This window comes from Amblyomma maculatum, chromosome 8 (assembly GCF_055883805.1).
Source record: "Amblyomma maculatum isolate TAMU_Amacu chromosome 8, ASM5588380v1, whole genome shotgun sequence".
NCBI classification, from domain to species: Eukaryota; Metazoa; Arthropoda; class Arachnida; order Ixodida; family Ixodidae; genus Amblyomma; species Amblyomma maculatum.
Genome location: NC_139351.1, coordinates 3,249,401 through 3,274,303, shown reverse-complemented (window position 1 = coordinate 3,274,303; position 24,903 = coordinate 3,249,401). Strand labels below are relative to the sequence as shown.

General features: G+C 47.0%; 1 protein-coding gene across 3 annotated transcripts in view; it reads right to left on the bottom strand.

The window, feature by feature from the left end:
* The window catches only part of LOC146180450 (vasculin-like protein 1), a 158,674-nt gene that overhangs the window by 22,717 nt on the left and 111,054 nt on the right, over nucleotides 1-24,903 (bottom strand). For all 3 annotated transcript variants that reach the window (XM_084576041.1, XM_084576040.1, XM_084576039.1), the window contains one exon: nucleotides 10,430-10,588. In XM_084576041.1, coding sequence (XP_084432167.1) covers nucleotides 10,430-10,588 — 159 coding nt within the window. The remainder of the gene's footprint in view (nucleotides 1-10,429; nucleotides 10,589-24,903) is intronic.

Genomic DNA, 24,903 nt, shown 5'->3' with positions numbered 1-24,903 from the left:
ACGGCACACAGCGACGAGCGATTAGACCTGGCGTAGTATTGCTTTCGCAATAAAAGAGATTTGCTTAGCCGCGGAACCTCTTAGCAGATAAACTGCTGCCGGCATAGCAGTAACGCGTGTAACATGGCGTGCAGCAGTAACATGTGTTACTGCCTCTTCATACTCAGTTCTTGAACTTGTTTTTATTCCCCGTTTTATAAATAACTACAATGTTTTGGTTGGTCCGGGGATTTCTGATCACCAGATTGTTTCAGTCACTTTTTCCTTAAATGGAACTCGACCTAATCACGCTTCCATGCTGTGAAAGATTACGCTCATGCCGATGACGCAAGCATAATAGATTTCCTAGATTCTCACCTCGAAAACTTTTTAAAAAAATGTACGCTTCTTTTTGACAGCTTCGTCCGTAACAAAGTAAAAAAGACTGTTAACATAATCCATTGATAACTAGGGACATAATGCAATTCAAAAGGAAAGCGAAGTGGGCGAGAAATAACCGTACAGCTTGACATGACTTTATCCAAATTCGTTGCTCCCTTTCAAATGCCATTCAGTCAGCCAAACATCTTTATTTTAACACTAACTTGCCTAATTTTATCTAATCAGATCCTGATAAATTTTGGAACTCTGGTAGTGAGTGTAAGAAACATATTGAGCACATTTCCCATCATCATCATCATCATCATCAGCCTGACTATACCCACTGCAGGGCGAAGGCCTCTCCCATATTTCTCCACTTAAGGGGGGACACGGGTCTTGCGGACCAAACAATCGCGAAAAAATCACTTTTTAGAAAATGTGATTTATGAAATCAGTAGCTCTTTATCTACCTATCTGCTAAGTTTTTCATCTCTAGGGTCGGTATTTTAGTCACAATGCCAATTTATATAATCGATGTCGCCCAAATTTGGGCCGAAAACGACCCCCGAAACACCCATTTTCCGCGAGGCGTAGCTCCCATTTTGTGCGCGGCACCGTAGCCATCTTGGTCTCATTCGAAAGAGCCGCCTTTCGTCTTCAAATTGCCGCCTCTGCTGTTTACATTCGCCCATTGGTCGCATAAGGAATTGCAAAAAAGAAAGCGTGGAATTTGCAATCCCATTGGCTTTCGGGGTGCACGTGACGATAAGGCGTCTCCGCATTGGTGGAGCTGGCTGACGGCGTCTGCTCGGCGCGCCCAAGCCGCGGGGAGACGGCGGAGACGTGACGCCGGCCGCGCTTGGTTCCGAACCGCGAGGTGCGTTCATGGCAAGAATTTGTGAAAAACGTGAAAAAATAGTTGAATAATCATCTCAAGTGATGCCCTGCCCCGGCTGTGCGCGCTCAGGCCGACGGAAATCGTGCGCCGAACGATCGTGTGTACGAGCCTGAAGTAGGCCTAGCGTGTTCCCCAGCACGGGGGACTGCTACTGCCAGCGGTCGCACCCGCCGCGACAGTGATAACGCAGGCCGCAGATGAGCAGAAAGATAAGCTCAAAACAGGAAAAGCTTGAACTCGCGCCAACTCCAGCAACGAAGCGGTAGACGGATTGCGTTCGTAACGATGACGGCAGCGCGGCGGACAGTCCGCTTGGCGATGCGGAGTTCACGATCGTCAGATCTAAACAGTTTGCAGAGATTGGCGAAGCGTAAAACATACGGCGGCGATATTGGCATTTAAAAAAGTGAACGGGGATAAGGAATCGCCGTCAAACTTATTCTCCAATGCGTAAACTGCGGGACACGTCGTCTTCGTAGAGCTCGCTGCGCGTTTGCGCCGATCGGACCTCGTTCATAGTCCTTAGGGAATTCACTTGCTTCCAGTGCAATGCAGAGCACTGGGAAGCAGCAAACAGCTCCAAATTACATTTCTTTTCCGCAATAAACGTTCCTCACCGCGGTCTTGATGCGAGGACGTAGCAAAACGACGTACGTAAAAAAAAAAAAAAAGTGACAACTGAATGTGCTGCAACTGCAAATCAAAATAAAAGAGGCGACACTTGGACGTTGGAAAGCAAAGAGACTACATTCCTGGAGGTTTATAGCCATTTTAAATTGTAAACGTGTGCATTGCACCAGTGAATGTCTGAGAGCAGAGAGGAAGCGTGCTTCCTCTGCAGCTTTTCAGACTGCAGCAAAACGAAAGCAGAAGGGCAAACCCAATGCAGATTACTGTCCAGGAGCCTTCTAGGCCACAGTGGCCTGCATTTCTACAGTTTTTGTTTGATTAAATTAGTGTTTGACATTGCAATTCGTTTTTTCCATTTTTCTCAAAATGAAAATTTTGCCTACCCTTCTATTTTGCGGGTGGCATTGTGGCCCTCCTACTCGTTAGATTGTAATGATTTTTCTTTTTACTGGCTCGTGAGTGTTAAAGGAACACAATAAAGCTATTATACAAGGTCTCAACTGCATGAAAAATTTTTAAACATAAGAAGATGTAGAAAGGGGGTGGTTGCACTTGTGAAGCTGAAACTTAAAACTTCCATAACTTTGGCTTGTAGTAAGGCAGGAGCACAAAACTTGTTTTATTGTGTTCTTTAGACATTCAGGAACAGATCCATGTGCATTTTAGCAATTTCCCTTCAGTAGATATTTTTACAAGCTTCCCGCAAGTCTGGAACAGCAAAGTTGCTGTAACTACTCAGCAAATTTATGTAGAAGAAAACTAACAACATATTTGAAACCAGCACAAAAATTTACATAAACCCTGCAAATTTCATAATGACAGGACAAATATTAAGAAAATTTTGCTCAAGACCCATGTCCCCCCTTAACCCGGTTCTGTGCTAGCTGCATCCACTTGACCCCTGCGAACTTCTTAATCTCATCCGCCCACCTAACTTTCTGCCGCCCCCTGCTACGCTTTCCTTCCCGTGGAATCCAGTTTGTTACCCTAAGCGACCATCGGTTATCCTCTTCTCGCAGTGCATGTCCTGCCCATGTCCATTTCTTCTTCTTAATTTCCGCTAGAATGTCGGTAACTTGAGTTATTTCTCTGACCCACTCTGCACGCTTCCTATCTCTTAATGTTACCCCTACCATTTTTCGTTCCATAGCCCTCTGTGTTGTCCTCAACGTAGAACCCTTTCGGTTAGCCTCCATGTTTCAGCCCCATAGGTGAGTACAGGTAAGATGCAACTGTTGTATACTTTCCTCTTGAGCGATACCGGTAAGCTGCTAGTCATAATCTGCGAGTGCTTGTCAAATGCACTCCATCCCAATCTTATTCTTCTTGTTATTTCCTTTTCATGGTCCGGATCTGTGGTTACTACCTGTCCTAAGTAGACATAATCACCTACTACTTCCAGTACTTCTTTACCTAATGTAAGCTGCTGTTCCTTCCCGAGGCTGTTGAACATTACCTTAGTCTTCTGCATATTGATTTTCAAGCCTACCTTTCTACTTTTCCTGTCTAGGTCATCAATCATTATTTGCAGTTTATCCCCCGAGTTGCTTAGCAAGGCAATGTCATCAGCAAATCGCAGATTAGTGAGGTATTCTCCATCTACCCTTATCCCTAACTGCTCCCATTCCAAGTCTCTGAATACTTTCCTGACAGACTTCAGCGTTAATAATTTGAGTGCAGGTGCTCGAAAGGTTAAACCTTCATAATGGGTGTTTCTCAAAATCGATTTTTTGACCATTTTCAGCCGTTCTAAAACCCGCGTACGCGACTTTTCAAAACCGAAAAATTGTGAAACAGTAGATTTTTGGAAGATTATATATTCCCGTAGAATGTCTTATAAACTACCCTTTCTGTAATTATCGATGCTAAACTTCTCGTAGAAATACTGGAAATTAATTAATAGCAAGCGGCAGCAGCCACGGAGCTGCAAGCAAGTGCCGAAAATTAACAGAATTTGCCCGCGCGCCATTCCTCTCAAACCGAAATGAGCGTTGCCATCTTGGTCTTCTTCTGCTTGTGAATTCTTGTGCTCTCTTTTCCCACCCTCAGCAGCGACGATGGCGGCGCAGTTGCGGCACGCTTCCTAGTGGAAGCCTCGCGGCGGCTTTCGAGTTTCCCGCGCTCAAATTCAAGGCTGTGATTGAACAAGGTGCGTGCTCCGCGAGAACACGGGGGATCAGGCGACTGCTATTGGCTGCTGTGCCCGGTGACGTGATGGTGTCCGCCAGATGCCCCACTCATCTACTCCGGCTCTTTCCTCTCGTTGTTGGCAGTCTATGTACTTTGTGCGTTTCCTTCGCCTTTCACCATTTTCGCTATCACCGTATTTACATCTCTCGCTGTGCCCTCTGAACAGTTTTGTGCAACGTGTCAAACATTTGTGGTCGCTCACGATTCCTCGAGATGCGACATACGTTCAGTGCACGGAAGTGAAGGCCGTCGACGTGGCGAAACACGCCGCCAACGACTGCATTGATACCTGCAATGTCCTAGCATCCGTTACATTGGAACTTAGAACACAAGAAAATTTAGAAAAAGAGCCTTGTCTTGCCCAACAATACCTATCCAAAAATTACCACAATGAATTTCACAATACCAACACTTCCTGCAAATTCTCTAGGCGTGGACCCATCTGACCCAAATGATATACCTTTGTAACTTAAGAACCAGCGTGTACAACTCTATAAAACTTGTGTTGAATTGCAACGGCAGATCCGGATCAAGTTTTTCTGCTCCGTTTGGGGCAGCTGTATTCCAATGGCAGGATGGGAGCGAGCGCTGCCTGTTCCAATGGCAGATTGGGATCAGATGTAGATCCCGAATCGCTCTGTGGAGAAACGACATTTGCTCCGCCGAAATCGGGAGATTGGGCCGGGAGCGCTGCATCTCATGTTTCCGCTTCTGCTCCCTGCCATAACCTGGCTTCCTCATCGCTGCACGGTGGTTCGAGCAGCTATGGGTGACATGAAAGCTGCGCCTGCTTGCCAACCTCCAAGGTGTCAACTTTCAGTGCGAAATCCTAGCGGTGAAAAGTCCTGCGTGACGGGCTGCATTGAAATCGAGTAAGGAGCAGACGCCACTGGCAAGCACTGGCATCAGGCAGAGGGCAGCCGTTTCAATGACGCTGTATGGTCCAGCAGTGGCTACTGGTCGCAAAAGAAACATAAGACGGAGTAGCTTATCTGTCGTAAGCTTTCCTCTTATGTTAACCTTACAAAACACAACACACGAACTGTGTTAATGATTCTCAACGTTGTTCCTTTGGCGGCAGCAAGACGACAAAACCCAAAAGCCAGCCATGACAACGTCGAAATTCGAAGCACATTTTTTTCACATCTGAATATTGTAAATGGTCCGCATCCCAATCGAAGCAAGAACTATGTTTCTAAGCATTATTTACATTATTTTTATAATGTGCGAGCCCCTGAATTACTGCAGGTAGGAAAAACTTCCATTCTCTTCGCTTGCGATGCCGTCGCGCTGCGCTTGGCGTCCACAGCTTTTTCAAGCGACACCTGTGCGGCTTCAGACACATATGTTAGCTTCGATCCAATGTTTCATTATGCTTTATCAGAAATGTAAAGATTCATGCAATTACAGTCAAACCCGGTTATATCGAACCCGGATATATCGAATTTTGGTTATATCAAACTCACGAAATATCCCCTTGAAAATCCCATATAAAAGTACAGGAAAGCCGCGTCATATATCGAACTCAATTTCACCAGTCGTTCGATATATTGAACTCCGCACCACGCACTGGAAAGTGTGCCTTCCCGAAAGACGATCGCATTGCCCTTGGCCGTTTGCCACATGACGTTTTCAAGCCACGCGCGGAAGGAATGAGAGGGGACAGTTCGGCAACGGCCGCGCCCATTCCCCAAAGGCGCGCGCATCTGCAGTTGTAGTTTCCCGCGCACCAACACATGACGTTTGCAAGCCATGTGCGTGGGTGTGCCCATTCTTTTGCTGAGCTATCTCTCTCCCTCAGCACGCGCAACGCATGCGCCATCAGCCCGTTTTCAGACAGACGTCGGACGCTTTCTCCAGCGTGTGTTGCGAACCCTCTGCGTGCGGCGGCGGACGTGGCTATGGCGCCTGCGCATGTTACGAAGCGGCAGTTAGTTCTTTTTTTGCGAGTCATCCTTTCTTACTGTTGTACTGTACGCTCGGCGTAGCGTAAGATATGGCGGCTGTGGACGTTAAGAAGCGGCAGGTTTTTTTTTTTTTTGCGGGGATGTTTGTTTATTTTTTTTTTATCGTTTATCCTTGCATATATGAATCAGCGAAAGCACGCGGTCAGCTGCTTCGATCATGACGCCCGCCCCAAGCGCGGCGTGATAAATCGAACCAGGCTTGCGCAATCAAGCCATCACGGGCACTCTGCCAAGTTCACTCCCCGCCACCGCAGGAGCTATCAAAAGATAAACGCGCCCCGACGTTATCGCTGCGCAGCATCTTGGCACGCTGCCAATGAAGCTGTGGATGAGATGACTGAAACGAACTGACGCACGCCATCGACATACAAGCGAAAATTCTCGCGATGTCTGCCGCCGCGGCGACACAGAAGCCTTGTTTTGAGCTGCCACGGTGGCTCGAGCGGCGAGAGGGACGCAGTTCCAACAAGTTTGGAAATGTTCGCTCCGTCACTGCCGCTCGTCGCTGAGATTGCTCAGTCACTTGCATGTGAGCGAGCTGGCCTTAACGCTTTTCTTTTCTTTTTTTTTTTTCAAATTCTCGGGTGCAAAAGTGGAGGGTGGGTTCATTATGCGAATGGGTTGATTACGCGACAAATACGGTATCGTTTTTTCGCATCGTAACTGCCATCACAAGCCGATTTCTGTATATCGAATTATCAATATATCGAACTATTTTGCGATCCCCTTCGAGTTCGATATATCCGGGTTCGACTGTAGATACTTTTGTTTTGCCAACAGCTGCAAAAACGCGTTCACAACAGAGCGAAGGCGCAGGTGGCTATTGCAGAGGGTGGAGCCACGAGAACCAGTGTGTTTGCTGATTGGCTTACATCACCAAGGAGCAAGCTGCCGCGGGAGCGAACGCATTCCAATGGCAAATATGGAGGAAGGGGTCTACGCCGAAGAAATGCGCTCTGTGATCTGGCCAAGCACTCGTGATCTGCTTTTAGAATTCAACTTTAGTAGTTATTGAAATGTCCATACTATGAGCCTACCTTAAAAATTTTATTAAGATATCTCGACAAAAAAAGTTAGTGTCCTCTCGACCTTCTAAGGCCGTTTTCTCAAAAATCACTTTTTTGCCTAGTGTGGTTGCTTAGGAAAGCCGTATCTCGGGAACCGCTTATCGGATTTTCATGAGGTTTCTTTTATTCCATACATCAATTATTTTCTGAGGGCACGACAATTGCACTTCTGCAACGTCTCTCCTCCTCCTTACCCTCCGAATTTTATTTCTCCGCGACACTCACGTACCTAGGGCCCTTAGCAACGCTGTTGCTAGTAGCCCGAGTTTTCATAGCAACAGCGTCACCGTTGCTAATGGCCTGACTTGGCTAACCTTAAATGTTGACGTCACTTCCGCCACACTTTCTCCATTGCACTGGGAATGGCAAGGGCCTCTCCTAAGTTGTTTCCTTCCTCCATGATTACACGCTAACAAGATACATCAGCTGCTAAACGTTCAGACAGAGGATGGGAACAACAGTGCGCGTGCTTCACTGTGAAGCACTGTGAAGGTCCATCAGAGCGCTGTGTTTATTAAGCATCAGTCCTATATTTAGAAACAAAAAAGAAAACGAGAAACAACATTAAGCTCCTTCATGTACGCGTAATGACATTGGAGACATGTTTTACACCCGGAAGCAATATGAATATGTTTCGCACTTTCATGGACGCGTGTTTGAGTAGCGTATCAAGGAATGCCCCCACTCTGCAGGATTGTGACTAAATAGTGACGTGGGGGGGCTTTGGGGGGTGATTGCGGCAGCCACTAGAGGAACAGGATATGATGGCGACGAGGGTGGTGGTGTGGTAAAAAACATTTAATTAGAAAATGAGAGTGTGCAGGCCCAAAAGGACCCTTCACATGAGTGGAGTCCTTAGTCCGGGACCCCGCTGGACAAAGTAGCCGCCCTCGCCGTTTCGCCAGAGCCCGTTGGGACTCCAGCGATGAGTAGCTGAGCAGGGCCGCCTCCCATGCCTCTCGGGTGGGGAAAGGAGTAGGGGAAAGGGTAGGATTCTTTTGACATGCCCACACCATAAGGCGGCACGGGGCTGGAGGAGAGGCCGACGTTAGCAAGTTCCTGGCGGACAACAGCCTGTATCATGGCTACGGTGTCGGGCAGCGGAGACGTGAGTGGTGCGGGAGCTAAAGCCTCGAGTTCTCGCCAGACGATCCTAGTCACATTTATCGGATGAGAAGGCTGTTGCAAAGGTGCGAGGTCATCGCTTGCTGATGATGTAGCTGCCGTGTTTGGAAGGCACTCAAAGCGATGTACAAGACGTCGTTGCTTAGCCTGCTCGAATTTTCGGCAGACTTGTAGCATGGAGTCGATGGTAGAGCAATCCGTGCAGAAGAGTACGTTGAACGCATCATCTGCGATGAGAGCAATCCATGCAGAAGAGGATGTTAAACGCGTCATCTGCGATGCCCTTGAGGATGTGCCCTACCTTTTCACTTTCCAGCATGGAGCTGTTCGCCTTGCAACACAGTGCAAGCACGTTTTGAATGTAGGCTAGGGTGGGACTACGTGGGGGATTGTGCGCGAGACGAAAGTTCGGTTTTGGCTGCGAGAGCCCGTCCAATGGGCTTCCCGAACAATTCCTGTTTTTTCTTGCAAATTTCCCAGGTGAAAAGCTTTTGTTCGTGGTTTTGGAACCACGTGAAAGCAGTTCCCGCCAAATAGAAAATAAAATTAGCCAGCATGATGGTCGTGTCCCAGTGATTGTTCCTGCTGCAGCACTCATATTCATCCAACCAATCGTCACCATCTGTCTTGCCTTCGCCACTAAAGATGGGAGGGTGGCGGGTTCGCGTGAGGACGAGTGGCTGCGCCGATGTTGCTGCAGTGGCAGAGGCTGCCTCAGAGGTCATAGTGGCCGTTGTTGACGTTGCGATCCCAGGTAGGTGGCGACCGCTGCGCAAATCCAGCTTTTGGCTGTTTAAATGGACTTATCTGTGCACACGGGGACCTTTAGTCACCTCCACTAAGATGATACGTGGCAAGGTTAGTCCGAGAAGTACAGCAGCTGATGACACAAACACAGAAACACAGCAGCGCCAACCTTCTCCTAGCACCAACCGTTGCTATCCCTTCGTCTTCTGTCTCTGTTGGTGATCTTCCTCTTCTTCCTTCTACGACGACATATATGCAACAATATCTCCATGATCTTCCCCAAGTGCATCGGGGCATATCCGTGCAGCTGCGAGACTGCATCAGCCGAGCTTTCCGGGTGCCTGGAGCCTTCCGATCGTTGGAGCCGTACCACGTTGGAACATAAGTGCGATATCCTTGTCACTTTCACCGCCGCTTTCGTTTCTTTGCCTTTCAGATGGACTGCACGGTGCAGTGATACTTTTCGAGAAGCGTTTTTGCCGACCCGGTCCTCGCTTCATCAGATTTATTTGCCGCCAATCGCTCGTGCTTCCCGCACGCATACTACGTCCTATACTTCTGCACTGCGCGCCGCTGCATCGCTGGCACACAGACGAAGCCTCGCGCAACAGTGGGGGTGACGAAAAATACAGAACGGCAGCCGCGGGTTCACAAACTACCGAGCAGTTGACAAAAGCGTGTGCGAGTGAGGCGGGAACAGACGTCGCGAGCAATGGTGCGCTTTCCAGCAGCCATTCAGAGAGCGCGCTGAGCGCCATGTGACTGGCGCAACCAATCAGCGCCTATAAGTGGCTCTCTGCGAGGCCTTTGCATTTTTTACTTTTGTGCATTTATTTTTTTGTAGTAGACATGTGGTTCCGATGGGAGAAGTACTGCGGCGAAACAAGCTTTACAGTGGTACCAACATTTTCGCGATCGGCGCTCCGGCCGCGGAGTTAGTGCGCTCCGAAATCGACCATTTTCACAGACATTTCGGCCAGTTTTTGCTACCAGAAGTCACAAAAACAATTTTTAGGCTCACTTTGAGGCTGTTTTCAGCTGAATTTTTTTGCAATGTGATTGAACAGGCCTTGTGGATTTTGAACCTGATCGTTTCTAAAATTTGATATTTCGCGATTTGATCCCGTGTCCCGCCTTAAGCAGTCCAGAGAGGAGGAGTTCTGATGTCTCTCATGCCAAGTGGAAAGGCCTGTAAGTTCACAGGCACCTAGCTTTCAGAGCATACCCAAGTGTTCAAAATTTCAGAAAAATTGTGCATAGTGATTGATGAAGTGTTTGGTACACACCATGCTTGATATTGAAGTAAAGAACCTCCCAAAGGTTCATAAATTATGAGACTTCCTGTTCACCTGAACTCGCAGCCAAACATTGCAGCCCAACACTAGGCTGACCTCACCATACATCATGAAACCATGGCTGGAGGTGGCATAGTTTGGACCACCCACCTGAATGTGTCCATTTGTGCGGTCATGCAGCAGCAGGGTATCCCCCTTGTCCTCCTCCTTGCGCAGGGCCTTGAGGAAGTCGCCCTTGTTGGCCCCCTTGGTGCGGGGCTGCTTCTTCACCAGCACCTCCATGGCATGCGCCAGTGGAACACCCTTCACCTGCGCAGCAATGCCTGGCTCTAATACAGAAAAAAGGACCAGCGGCAGGAATGCACCAATAGGTGAAAGCTCCATTTCCCAGTTTGCGGGCGATGATGGTGTGACAAATGAGTTTCAGTAATAAGAAGAAAACAGCAATGAATTCATCTGGTGGCCACCACTGTTGTGCTGGCACCATGCAACAAGTTAGGGTGCGTAGCCATCAACTGGCCCTCTCTCGTTTTAGACCACCATATGCACATACATGGAAGCTGCCCGACATTTCGAGGAAAGAGGGCAGAAGGCACGCTGCTGCAGTCACTTCATGACAATTACTCTTTTGACCCTTCTCAATTTTATATCAGTTAGAATCTAGAAATTGCATACCGTATTTACTCGCTCATGACAACTACTCTTTTGACCCTTCTCATTTTTATATCAGTTAGAACCTAGAAATCGCATACCGTATTTACTCGCTCATGACAACTACTCTTTTGACCCTTCTCAATTTTATATCAGTTAGAATCTAGAAATTGCATACCGTATTTACTCGCTCATGACAACTACTCTTTCGACCCTTCTCAATTTTATACCAGTTAGAATCTAGAAATCGCATACCGTATTTACTCGCTCATGACAACTACTCTTTTGACCCTTCTCAATTTTATACCAGTTAGAATCTAGAAGTCGCATACCGTATTTAATCGCTCATGACAACTACTCTTTTGACCCTTCTCAATTTTATATCAGTTAGAATGTAGAAATTGCATACCGTATTTACTAGCTCATGACAATTACTCTTTTGACCCTTCTCATTTTTATATCAGTTAGAATCTAGAAATCGCATACCGTATTTACTCGCTCATGACAACTACTCTTTTGACCCTTCTCAATTTTATATCAGTTAGAATCTAGAAATCGCATACCGTATTTACTCGCTCATGACAACTACTCTTTCGACCCTTCTCAATTTTATATCAGTTAGAATCTAGAAATCGCATACCGTATTTACTCGCTCATGACAACTACTCTTTCGACCCTTCTCAATTTTATATCAGTTAGAATCTAGAAATCGCATACCGTATTTACTTGCTCATGACAATTACTCTTTTGACCCTTCTCAATTTTATATCAGTTAGAATCTAGAAATTGCATACCGTATTTACTCGCTCATGACAACTACTCTTTCGACCCTTCTCAATTTTATATCAGTTAGAATCTAGAAATCGCATACCGTATTTACTCGCTCATGACAATTACTCTTTTGACCCTTCTCAATTTTATATCAGTTAGAATGTAGAAATTGCATACCGTATTTACTAGCTCATGACAATTACTCTTTTGACCCTTCTCAATTTTATATCAGTTAGAATGTAGAAATTGCATACCGTATTTACTAGCTCATGACAATTACTCTTTTGACCCTTCTCAATTTTATATCAGTTAGAATGTAGAAATTGCATACCGTATTTACTAGCTCATGACAATTACTCTTTTGACCCTTCTCAATTTTATATCAGTTAGAATCTAGAAATCGCATACCGTATTTACTCGCTCATGACAATTACTCTTTTGACCCTTCTCAATTTTATATCAGTTAGAATCTAGAAATCGCATACCGTATTTACTCGCTCATGACAACTACTCTTTTGACCCTTCTCAATTTTATATGTTAGAATGTAGAAATTGCATACCGTATTTACTCGCTCATGACAATTACTCTTTCGACCCTTCTCAATTTTATATCAGTTAGAATGTAGAAATTGCATACCGTATTTACTAGCTCATGACAATTATTCTTTTGACCCTTCTCAATTTTATATCAGTTAGAATCTAGAAATCGCATACCGTATTTACTCGCTCATGACAACTACTCTTTCGACCCTTCTCAATTTTATATCAGTTAGAATCTAGAAATCGCATACCGTATTTACTCGCTCATGACAATTACTCTTTTGACCCTTCTCAATTTTATATCAGTTAGAATCTAGAAATCGCATACCGTGTTTACTCGCTCATGACAACTCTTTTGACCCTTCTCAATTTCATATCAGTTAAAACCTAGAAATCGCACACCGTATTTACTCACATAATGCTCAAACTCTTTTCGCGGAAAATTGAGGTGAATTTAGAGGGTGCGATAATCATGCAGGGAAAATTTTCTAGCAAATGTTCTGGAGCGCAAAAAGCAAATTTAAATAGGTGTGAAGCGGGATTCTTAGGCCGGCTATTGTAAATATAACTACTTTCAAGCAGAATTTACCTATGATATAAAAGTATAGGGCCGCCAAAAGCACAAATAGTTAAAGCATTTTATTTGCCCCATGCTACTTCACCATCACTCCCTGCGTTTTGCAGTGTAATTTTTGAAGCAGACCATACAATTCTACTCTTGATGAGAGCCTTGATCCGAATCTATGTCAACACTGCCATCGCTGTCTCCAGTAACATGCACAGAACTCGTGAACACTAAAGTGCCTGCTGGCAGCGTAGTTGCTATGCTGTAAAGCGTACTCGAAAGCTTTCAGCTTAAGGGTATGACATGACAGTGTCATGCCTGTGGTTCTCTGCAGTACTTCCGAGAAATCGAGCAAAGATGTGCAGTTTATACTGCAAAAGGCTCCTCCAAACGAAGAACGCTCAAGTCGCCACTAAAAGGCAGGTTCCAAATCTTTACTGTGGTCGTGTGCCATCCTTAAGGCCAGCATCAATCAAAGGTGAGAAGGGGCAACATGCATTTTATTACTCCCTTGAGGGGGGACAAGGGTCTTAGAAACAAAAAAAAAATTTATTTTTGAAAAAGTTATTTTCAAAGTCTGCAGCCAGTTCTGCACCTGTCTGCAAAATTTCACAGCTCTAAGTTCTGTATTTTGCCTGCAAGAATAATTTACATTGTCAATGTTGACCGAATTTCAACCGAAATCAATGCAAAAATGGCAATTTTCCTGCGGGGTGCAGCTCCTGTTTCATGCACACTATAGAAGCCATCTTAGTCTCGACTGAAAGAGCAGCTTTCTTTCTTCAAATTCTGGCCACTGCCATTCTCAGCCATTTATCGGCCAGAGAAACAAAAAGGAGCCAAGAAAAACGTTCCAATACACAATATTATTCGTTACTCGGGGAATGTGACGTGAGGGCACTATCCGGTTGCCTGAATAGGCAACCAGTTACATGCGTAATAGGCATCCAGAATAGGCAACTACATCCAGAATAGGCAACTGACACATACGTAAGCACCCCATCTATTATCATTCATCCCCGAGAAATCTCATATCTTGACGAAACTGGTTAAAGTGAAATGTTGTTTTATCTGCGAACATGCGCACTTGGTTGTCAGAGCATTTTTGTATATATTCGTGTTCTTTCAATAAATCATGCAGTTGATAGTCAGCGCTGTTCCCGTCTACTCGCTTGTCCTATGTTTGTTGCGCTGTGTATTTTTAAAAAATGATGCACCAACTAGTTCAACTCACAGTTCTTTTGCTGAATAGGCCTCCGTCATCTGCACGACGCGCTCGGTTTCAGCCCAGCGCAAGAGGCAGTGCCATTTTGTTTCTGTATTGTGATCGAAGCAGTACGAAATGCATTGACTAGCGGTGTCACCTCAGAAACAAGTTTGATAAGAAAGTGAATCGTTCGCAAATCGATAAACTTCACGGTGAAGTCATCACGGGACGCACAAGGTGACGAACTTGCGTTCAGTGACGGTGTTGAACCCAACATTACTATAATATTGTCGAACCTATCACAGTAGGCCTAACGTGCCCAGCGGCCCAGAGTAGCTCCTGCAGCAGCTGCATAAGCCATGACACACCGTTTTTGCAGCCTAGAGAAAATTAAAGAGCGGCAAAAGACACCAGTGGACAATATAGAACAGTATGCTTCAAATGCGGCAATGAACAAGAAGAATGAATTTCACGCTGACTGTGCCGATGCCGCGACCCAACCACCCAGCGGAACTTTGTTCTCCGTTGTGAATTTAAATTTCGTGAACTATTTACTTGCGTCCCTTGCAGACTGCAAACTGTGCTACGATGCTCTGAAATTAATTGGAGATGAGCAGGAATACAAAGTTGCGTTGAAATTCATTCCGTGCACAAAGACTGCAGCGAGAAATCAGTTCACTGTGCATTGAGGGTCTCCGCGACAGGGAGGCATATGTGGAGGCTGCACATATCGAAAACAGGACGGAACAACCATGAAAGAGTGGATAAAGCCTAAATGACTCCATGACAGGCGCGGCGGCCAGCGGCGCTGAAGGGTAGGGGTTGGCGGCCGCGGGTTTTAGCACCATTCGTTTCAAAAAACGTTTGCACCATCACGTGTTTTAACCATTGTGTGGCAGGGAAAGTGGCCTTCCCAAAAGAGACATGATAAAGTGAATACAAGGCCTGCACAACTGGACAAGTGCTGGCACTCTGTCAAGTTGCCCCCTTCCCCCCCCCTTTTCCCACTAGAGCTAACTAAAAAAAGGTAAACACACCATGATGTTATTGCTTCACAGCATCTCGGCTCACTGCCAAGAAATATGCGGTGGAATGGGAGGGCTAATGCACAAAATGGAGGTACAGTTGAATCCCGCCACAACGAATACCGCCACAACGAAATTTCCGCGACAACGAATAATTTTTTATTCCCCGCGAGTATCCTATAAGAATTAATGGCCTAAATTTCTCTGCACAACGAACCATTTTTGCAGAGCGTTTCCGCTTCAACGAAATTTTCGCGTTCAAAATCGAAACCGAAACTAGTTTTATTGGCGAGAAGTCCAAGTCAAATCCAAAGCCACATTAAGCATGAAATTACGTGATTGCAGTTCCGCCATTTTGGCTTTGTGTCGTGGTCGCGTTGTTCACTCGCTGCCTTTCTCTTCGACAACGACGAGTTTTCATCCGCAGGAAACGATGGCAACGCAAGTGAAAAAACGCAAAACTCTTTCCCTTGAGCAAAAAGCTCAAATAATCGCCCAAGCAGAAAGCGGAAGGAAGAAAGCGGCAATTGCTGAAGACTTCGGAATTCCTGCAAGTTCGCTGTCAACGATTCTAGGCAATAAGGACAGCGTGAGAATGGCACTTGCTTCAGGCACATCCTCGAAGCACAAAAAGGTGACGCGGCCCCTCCATGAAGAGTTGGACAAAGCAGTGCATGCGTGGTTTGTGGAAGCACGAGCCAGCAACGTCCCCCTGTCCGGAAGCATCGTCCAGCAGAAAGCCTTGAACTATGCATGCCTACTTGGCATTGATGATTTTAAAGCCAGCATTGGCTGGCTAAACCATTTCAAGGCCCGCCATAACATCGTTGGAAAAGTGTGCGGCGAGTCAATGTCAGCAGACGTGGACGGAGCAGCTGCTTGGAAGGCGAGTAACATGGCCGGAATTTTAAGCAACTTCGCGCCTGCAGACATTTACAACGCCGACGAGACCGGGCTATTCTACGAGATGTTGCCGGCTAGGACGCTCGACTTCAAGGGGCAGCGCTGTCACGGCGGCAAACACAGCAAAAAACGCATCACAGTGCTGCTTTGCACAAACATGGATGGCTCGGACAAGCGTCCGCCGTTAGTCATAGGCAAAAGTGCCAAGCCGCGCTGTTTTAAGGGAACTCGTAGCCTACCTGTGCAGTACAAGGCGAACAACAAGTCATGGATGACCCGCGCTATTTTCACCGAGTGGATGATGGCATTCGACCGCGACATGAAGCGGCAGGGCCGTAAAGTTTGCTTGCTTTTGGACAATTGTTCAGCGCATCACTCCGACGAAGTCAAGCTCACTAACACTGAGCTGAGGTTTTTCCCTCCCAATTGCACGTCTGTCTTACAGCCTCTCGATCAGGGCGTGATTCTTAGCCTGAAGCGCGCTTACCGCGGGAGGTTAATTCAGCGGCTGCTTTTTAACACTGAAACCGGCCGAGACACGAAGGTGGACTTGTACGTGGCACTGCAGATTGTCTGCTGCCTGGAGCACACTGGGGCGCTCAGTAATTGTGAACTGTTTCAGGCACGCCGGATTTGCCGAAGGTCGACCCGTACACTCTGCTGGCCTAACACCAGGCGTTACAGACGACGACGAAGAGGCGTCACCGGCTCCGGGGATCGCGGCCGCCTGGAAAACGCTGGGAGAAATAGGAACCGTGCCGCCTAATCTCGAGCTCGACGAATACATCGGCGCTGACGCTTGTGTTGTTGTTCACGAAGATGTGAGTGATGAGCAGATCATAAAAGCTGCCCGGAATGATAAGGACTCTTCCGATGAAGAAGACGACGACGTACAGGAAGCGCCGGCTGCGGCAACCGCCGTACAGGTGATGGACGCTTTTGATGTCATCAGGAATTTCGTTGCTGTCCGAGACGACGATGTTGCAATGGGTTTGCTGACCGAGTGCGAAAATCGCGTGACGGCGTTGCTCGCCGTGAAGCGTAAGCAAACCAAGCTTACAGATTTTTGGCATTAAATGCCTTTGCTGCTGCTTGGGCAATTCTTTATGCGTTTCACGTCAAATTTTTGCGATAACGAAGTTCCGCGAGAACGAATTTTTTTTCGTGCACCGTGAATTTCGTTATAGCGGGATTCAACTGTATGCGCTAATCGATGCCTTTTTTATTCTGAGTGGCAAAAGTGAGGGGGGGGGGGGGTGGATTCATTATGCGAGAGGGTCGTTACACGAGTAAATACAGTAAATTTACCATAATGAAAATGGTTCCTATCAGGTTGTTTTCAAGGCCATTCAATAATCCCAATATCGAATAATTGAAAGCTTTTTTCCGGTCCTGTGCAGGTTGAATTAACGAGCTTTTACTGTAATAGCAAGCACCATCCTTGGAGCACTAATAAAACTAGCTGGCCTAGTTACAGTGAAACCTCGTTATAACGAACAGTAAAAAAAATCGGAAAATAGTTCGTTCTATCCATAATTCGTAATATAAAATTTCGTAGAAAATACATGCAAGAGCAGCAAAATTCAATCAGAGAAGACACAGCAACTCGGAGGGTGCTTACTTGAGTCACGTCCATTTATTTAGGCGCAAAGAACTGCGTTATCGCGGCCTGCTTTTATGAGTTGATCGCGTTCCGTATCATGCCCTGTTCCACAGTTTGCAAGCATTCAACAAGGGCAAACCCACTGCCCTCAATAGCACTGCAGCGGCCGCACAGTAAATCCAATGCAGCGAGCGCTTCTTGTGAACTCGGAATGTTCTCATCGTCTGCAGGGTCAGCCTGAGCTTCGTCGGAATATTCAGACTTCCGCAGCTATTTCGACGTCCGTGAGTACAGCCGTGGTCGGTACGATGTCGTCGCCACCTACAAAGTCTTCTACAGTCATTGTTGCGGGCATGCCACCAACATGATGGGAAAAATCGTTCCAGGCCTCACCGAGCTCGCGGAGCTCTGCTTCTGCTTCGTCAGCATCAACATCGTCACTTGCTGCACGGGCCTCTGCTGGAACAAAACCAGCGTGCCGAAAGCAGTTGGCAATCGGTTCGCCTTTCACATTGTCCCATGCCGCTTTAAGCATCTGGATTGCTCCCAGCAAGTCAATCTTCAAGTCCTTCTTCATACGAAGCTTCATGAGAAGAGTGTCTATCAGTCTTTTCTTGTAAATTGCCTTGAAGGCCCTGATGACGCCCTGATCTAAAGGCTGCAGCTTGGCCGTAGTGTTAGGCGGAAGAAAGCGAACTTTATGTTATTGAGTGCGACATCTGTGTTGTGTGCGGTACAGTTATCAACGAGGACGCACACTTTGCGACCCTCAGCGACCCTTTGCGACCCTGCAGACAGCGATGCTGCTGCTTCGTGGGTGGCTGACACAATACTGAGTCGCTTCAAAGCAGCTGAAATCTATAATGCCGATGAGACGGCTCTCTTTTATCAGATGCTTCCGGGCCGTACGTTAGCACTTAAAGGAAATGACTGCCGCGGCGGAAAGCAGAGCAAACTCCGCGTAACAATTCTACTCTGCACCAACCTCGACGGCACTGACAAGCCAGTCCCGCTAGTTGCGGGAAAAGTGCCCGTCCCAGGTGCTTTAAGGGGACGAAGCGTATGCCTGTGAAATACACGGCGAATACTAAAGCATGGATGACTCGGGCAATATTTTCTGAATGACTGAAAGACTTCAACCAGGATGTCCAGCGGCAAGGCCGTCAAGTTTGCCTACTTCTGGACAATAATTGCGCTGCGCACCATGTTGAAGGCCTGCAGCTGTCTCACATCAAACTGCACTACTTCGCGGCTAATTGCACATCACTAATACAGCCGCTCGACAAAGGAATAATCAACAGCTGTAAATGCTGTTACCGACACCGGCTGATACAGAAGCTTCTTCTGTACATCCGTCTGGAACGGGAGCTGAAGATGAATATTTATCAGTCAGTTGAAATCCTTGCTGCCTCCTGGCAAGAAGTCAGGGCAGAAGTTGTTAAGAAGCGCTTTATGAAGGCAGGGACTACAAAAAACGCACAGGCTGGTGCCAACGACGAGTAAGAAGAGACTTCAGCTTCATCCGATGTGGCCGAAGCGTGGGATGAGCTACGCAGCAAAGGTGGTGTCCCCGACGGCGTCGACCTGAGCAACTTTTTGTTTGCTGACAACGCCGCCGTAGCTACAGAAGAAATGAATGATGAGGCACTTGCCGAAAGCGCGCAAAATCCCGATGTCTGTGATGATGGTTCCTGTGAGCCAGATCTGTGTGACGTGGCCATCGCGAAGGAGGTGATGAACGAAATCGACGTATTGCGCCGTTTCGTTGGCTCGCACGACGACGAAGGAGCATTACATTATTTAGCTGCATTGGAGCGCCGTGTTGTGCCTTCGTTCGAGTGGAAACAAGCAAGATTACGCAGTTTTTTACTGTAAAATAAATGCCTGAAGGGCGAGTTCCCCTTGACTGATACCTGAAGCCTTTCGGTTTCTTTTCTGCATCATTCGTGTGAGCCTTCATACAAAACCTGCATGTAACGAAAAATTGCGAACTTTTGTCAACTTCGTTATATCCAGGTTCAACTGTACACATTACAATTCAGCACATGCATGAACCGAGTAAACATGAGGTCTACTCGATTTGGCTGAACTAGCTGAACTAGTTCATAGAGTGCAGTACCTTCGTAATCGTTTTTCCAGTGCAGCGCGCGACCCCTGCACCTTGCTGTTTCTTTTGCAAAGGTGCAGGCGTAGTTCAGCGTGAGTTCACCGAATCTCTGAACTGGCCAGTTGGTGCAGCAGCGATGACAGGCGCGCCAAGCGCGGCGATGGCCGCGGTGCAGACAACCATGCAGATAAGCATTGCGGACAAAGAGGAAGACGTGACAGTCGTCACAAATCCTGACGGGTCGTACCTCCGTGACGGCCGAGGCTATATACAGTAGAATCTCGTTGATACGATTCCCACGGGCTCCGACAATAAAAGCGTATTATCCGAAAATCGTATTATCCAAAACGGACTCCAAAAGATCGCGAATACTACATACTTGGCACAGAACTTGCTTTTATTAAAGCACGTTAAAATAATCCGTCACTTTGTGTTGCACTTTTTGCTTTTCGAGGTCCTGAAAAAAGCTTTTTTGGAACTCGTAGAAACGAGTAGCAGTTTCCTCACTCAGCTCCGCAGACGCGACAAAGCCACGAAGCCCGTCCAAAGCTTGGAGTGCACCACCAGTATTTAATGGCCGACGATCGCCGCTGCAATCTCCGGCGTCTTGGTTGTCATCGTCGTCGCTCTCCTCTTCAGCGGTAACATCTGCAATGATGTCTTGGACGGTGCGCAATTCGCATGTCGCCAGTTGGTCGTCCGCCGATACAAACTCTTTTGGAGACACGCCGACATCGAGGTCACCCCAGTCCGGGATGTCAATCTCTGCGCTGTCAGCTCCATGTTCCTCTGTATCGCCAGATGCACAAAAAAAAGCCACATTTCTTGAAGCAGTTGGCGATGGTGTCGGGTTTGACGCGATCCCATGACATCGCTAGAAAATGAATGGCATCAAGAAGATCCAACTTCAAGCTGGCATCTTTCCGGTCAATCTTGGCTAAAAACCGTCTGACCAACAAGCTCCTAAAGTGAAATTTCACGTTTCTAATGATTCCTGCATCTAGGGGCTGCAAGTGGCTGGTGCAGTTGGGCGGCAGGAAAATTACTCTGACGTTTTGCAGCCACGAAGTATCGACAGGGTGCGCGGCACAATTGTCGAGAAATAGAAGAATTCTACGGTTCTCGGCACGCATCCGGGCATCCAGATGGGTGAGGAACTCTGTGAAAAGGGCTCCGGTCATCCATGCCTTCCTATTCGCTTTGTAAACGACAGGAAGGCGTGGGTTACGCGAGAAGCAGCGTGGCTTCCAGAACTTGCCAATGACGGTAGGCTTGAGCTTCTCGGTTCCATCAGCATTGCAGCACAACAATACGGTGACTCTTTCTTTGCTTTTTTTTCCACCTTGACACGTCTCACCTTTCATACTGAGACTTTTCTCGGGCTGGAGGTTGATGAACAACCCAGCTTCATCTGCGTTGAACATGTCCCTTGGCTGGTATTGAGCAATCACCGCCGGCAGAGTCGAAAGCCAGTTGGAGACCTGATCTTGGTCGGCAGACTTCCCTTCGCCGGAAACGGTTTTATACGACAGGCCATGTCGTGTTTTAAAACGATGGAGCCACCCGCCCGAAGCTTTAAAATCCTCAATGCCCAACGAGAGTGCAATCTCATCAGCTTTCTCGCGAACAACTGTCCCGTCCACGTTCACGCCCGCCGCCCTTACTTCCCTGAACCACGCCAGTAGAACCTCTTCCATCTTGCCATGCTGGGCGCCCCTTGTTTGCTTCACGTTGGCGCCGAAGACTTGAATGTTTTTCCGAATTTCTTCTCGCTTGCCGACGATCGTGTTCAGCGTGGAGACAGGCAAACAAAGTTCGCGTGCCAGGTCGACACGTTTCTTCTGCGGATTGTCGTCGACTTTTACGAGAATATCAAGTTTTTCTTTCAGCGATAACGCTTTACGCTTCCTAGACATGGTGAAGCGCACGGGTGAAACGCGGCACCAAAACAAAAACGATAACTGCGAAGTGCATGCTGAACGCTCGGAAAACCAAAATGGCAACGAGAAATGGCAAACACAAAGACAACAAAGCCTACAGCATCGTCAATGCATGCGCCAATCACTGCTTCTTGGTCACGTGATTTTACCGTGATTACTATGTCTTAGGATAGATGGCGCTAAAAACCTTCGGTGCGCTTCGGCGCTTTTGTTGTGCGAGCTTGGGAAAATGGCTCCCAGAGGCCGCCACACTGCTGCAGACGCTGTGCTGAGGCACGGCCAGACTCGAGCCGAGCCGAGCCAGGCCAAGCCTCGAGCATACGAAGCGCACGTCGTCGCGTGTTCAGTCCGCCGTGCCTGTAGTTTCGCTTGATGCGATAATTTCAGTAGCTCCTCTGATGTCATCATCATAGTTGGAGAGATGTGATTCCTACACGTGTCTAGCAAAGGTCATGTCCAACATCGAAAATCGGCCACGAGCGCTAGGGGAGTTACGACCACTGCAGCTACTGTCAGATCCCGCTAGGACACTTTTGCTGCCTCCTGGCGCAAAAATCGAAACTGCGCGAGATTTACGGAAGACGTTTCCACGATCGTATTATCCAAACCGACGTGGAAATACGATCGTATTAGCTGTACAAAAATGCATTACCTCTATAGGGCATCGGCCGGGAACGAAAAAAAAAAACGTATTATGCCGAAAAGCGTATTTAGCCGAATCGTATCAACGAGATTTCACTGTATATGAAACACTAGGTGAGTAAACGTTGACTGGTACTTCGTGCACATGGGTAGCGCTTCAAATGCGGGATTCACGCAGTAGGGATTAATGCCTGAAAAAGAAAAAAAAACCTTCTGTTGAAAAAAGAATGTTGGCATATCACGCACTAATGCGTTTCCTAGAAGGAAGTTATGTATGCGTTAATATTGCAAAAGTAACGTTAGTCCTCGTGGGGGTGACTGTATGATGTGGAAGTTATGCTTTCAAGTACTACAGTAAAAGCTCGTTAATTCGAACTTCACGGGACCGGGAAAAAAGTTCGAATTATCCGATGTTCGAATTATCGAATGGCCTCGAAAACACTGACCAAAACAGTTTGTACTACGGTAAATATACCGTATTTAGTCGCGCAACGAACTCGCTCGCATAATGAACCCACCCAGCCCCGATTTGTGCCTACGAATCTGCAAAAAAAAAAATAATAATAAAGGCGTCAGTCGTTAGCGCGTCCCTGTTTCGCGCCTTCACGGTCCACAACACATTTCTTGGCAGTGCGCCAAGATGCTGCGCCGCGATAAGGGCGTGTTTATCTTTTGACTTTAGCTCGGGCAAGGGGGAGGAAAGCGAACTTGGCAAAGTGCTAGCGCTTATCCGGTTGTGCAAGCCTCCTTTTCAGTATGTTCGCTTTATCATGCTATGAGCGACTTGGGCGGGTGGCGCCGTCTACTGCCACTCCAATCATCGGAGCGAACGGTGCTGAAAGCCGGCGTCATGATCGCGGCTGACTGGCGTGCTTCCGTTGACGACTGATGGGTGGAAGGATGGATGGCTATCGCGAAAAAAAAAAAAAAAAAAAGTTTAGCCCATAGTATTCAGAAATGTGGCGCAACAAACACAAACACATTTCTGAACACGATGCAGCACCAACTAGCCCCTCAAGCCGTTATTTTAACCCATAGTGCCCGTCCGAGATCATAGCCTTTTATGGGCATTGGCTGGGACCGCGCCGACAGTACTTATACCTATTTCCAAATTAACAGGGTTTAACAGGAATTAACGAGTATTTAGTTGCGAGCTACGGAGGTTGCGAAGAAGGGAGAGCAGGCAGCCGCCGCCGCGCAGCCATGCACTGCCCTTGCCGCGGCCGCGTCCCCTCCCTTCAACGCCGCCGGCCGCCACGCCAGTCATGGCGCCATTTAAGTTTTACCCACTCTTCCATGGTTTTACCTGGTTCCTTATTCTGTCCCCGTTTTGGACGTGCGCAGCCTCTAATTATGCCTACCGATCGTGGAGGTGTTTATTTTTTTTTTGCCGCGTGACGTGCGCCAAGCCGCCCGAAGTGGTGGCGTGTAGTTCGAATTATCCGTAGCGGAACCGACTCGCATTCGAATTAACGGGCTTTTTTATACACAGATCTCTACGGAGCTTGGCCAGACCAAGTAGTGTAGTTCGAATTATCCGAAAATTCGAATTATCGAGGTTCGAATTAACGAGCTTTCACTGTATATGCTGTAATTCATGATGGATTGGTGGGCGCTGATTAACACAAAGACATAAAGAATAAAACATGGGACTGGCGCCTTTTTCAGACACGTTGCCAACGTTATGATGTTGGAGTGGCTCTTTCCTAAGCAAACTTTGTCCAATTGTGGAAAGAAAGACGAAAAATGTTGGCCTGGTTTCCCCTTCTTGTAAGGTGAAGCATAGAAGAAAGTTTGTATGCTGTGTAACTGGTGTGGTCTATAAAATTCCTTTTCTTTGTGGCCTGGCATACATAGGACAAACCGGGCGTTGTTTGAACATTCGCTTAAGAGCACAATAACGACCAATCTTCGGGGGTGAATGAGCACCTCCAAGAATGCAATAATTGCCATCCTAGCATTGGCGCGACACAGGTGTATCGGCATCCACAACAAAGGTTTAGAGAGGTGATGGAACCATTTCATATTGCCTTGTGTGGTAATTGTGTCAGTAAGCCTTCGCTCTCGTTATCAAAGAGGGAAATTGGCTATTGATCTCTGTTTCGTTTTTTTTTTCTTTTTTTTTTCTTGAGGTTTTAGTTTTTAAATAAGCTTCGTTTTCTTCCCAATAAATCAGTTAAAAGGAAGTGAAAAAGGCGCCAGTCTAGTGTTTTCTTCTCTTTGTGTTTGTGTTAATCAGCGCCCACCAATCCACCATGAACAACCTACAACTCGCCCAAATTACCCTTCTGTTATGCTATAATTGTTACATTCTTTTTTTTTCTCGCTTCAGACGGGGAGCGTTACAAGCGCATTTTTACTGAAGCGAGTACTGAAGAGATACCGCTTCAGAGGTATCTTGCCAGCCCGAGCGCGGGCAGCTTGTTGGACGCTTCAGCGGACCAGTCTTCTTCGAATCGTCCGGATCACGGTGACCCGGATCTTATTTGTGACGGGCTGTGGAGGTCACGAAAAACAAAATTTTTAATTAATAAATACTCTGAAATGAAAGATCTCGTCGGGAATAAAGAAGGATTCCGGTAAGTTTAGTTATCTATTGTTAACCTCGGGCACCATTCATGTATTGTTGATATATGCCCCAAACCTCATTTGTTTTTGTTCTTTTAGGAC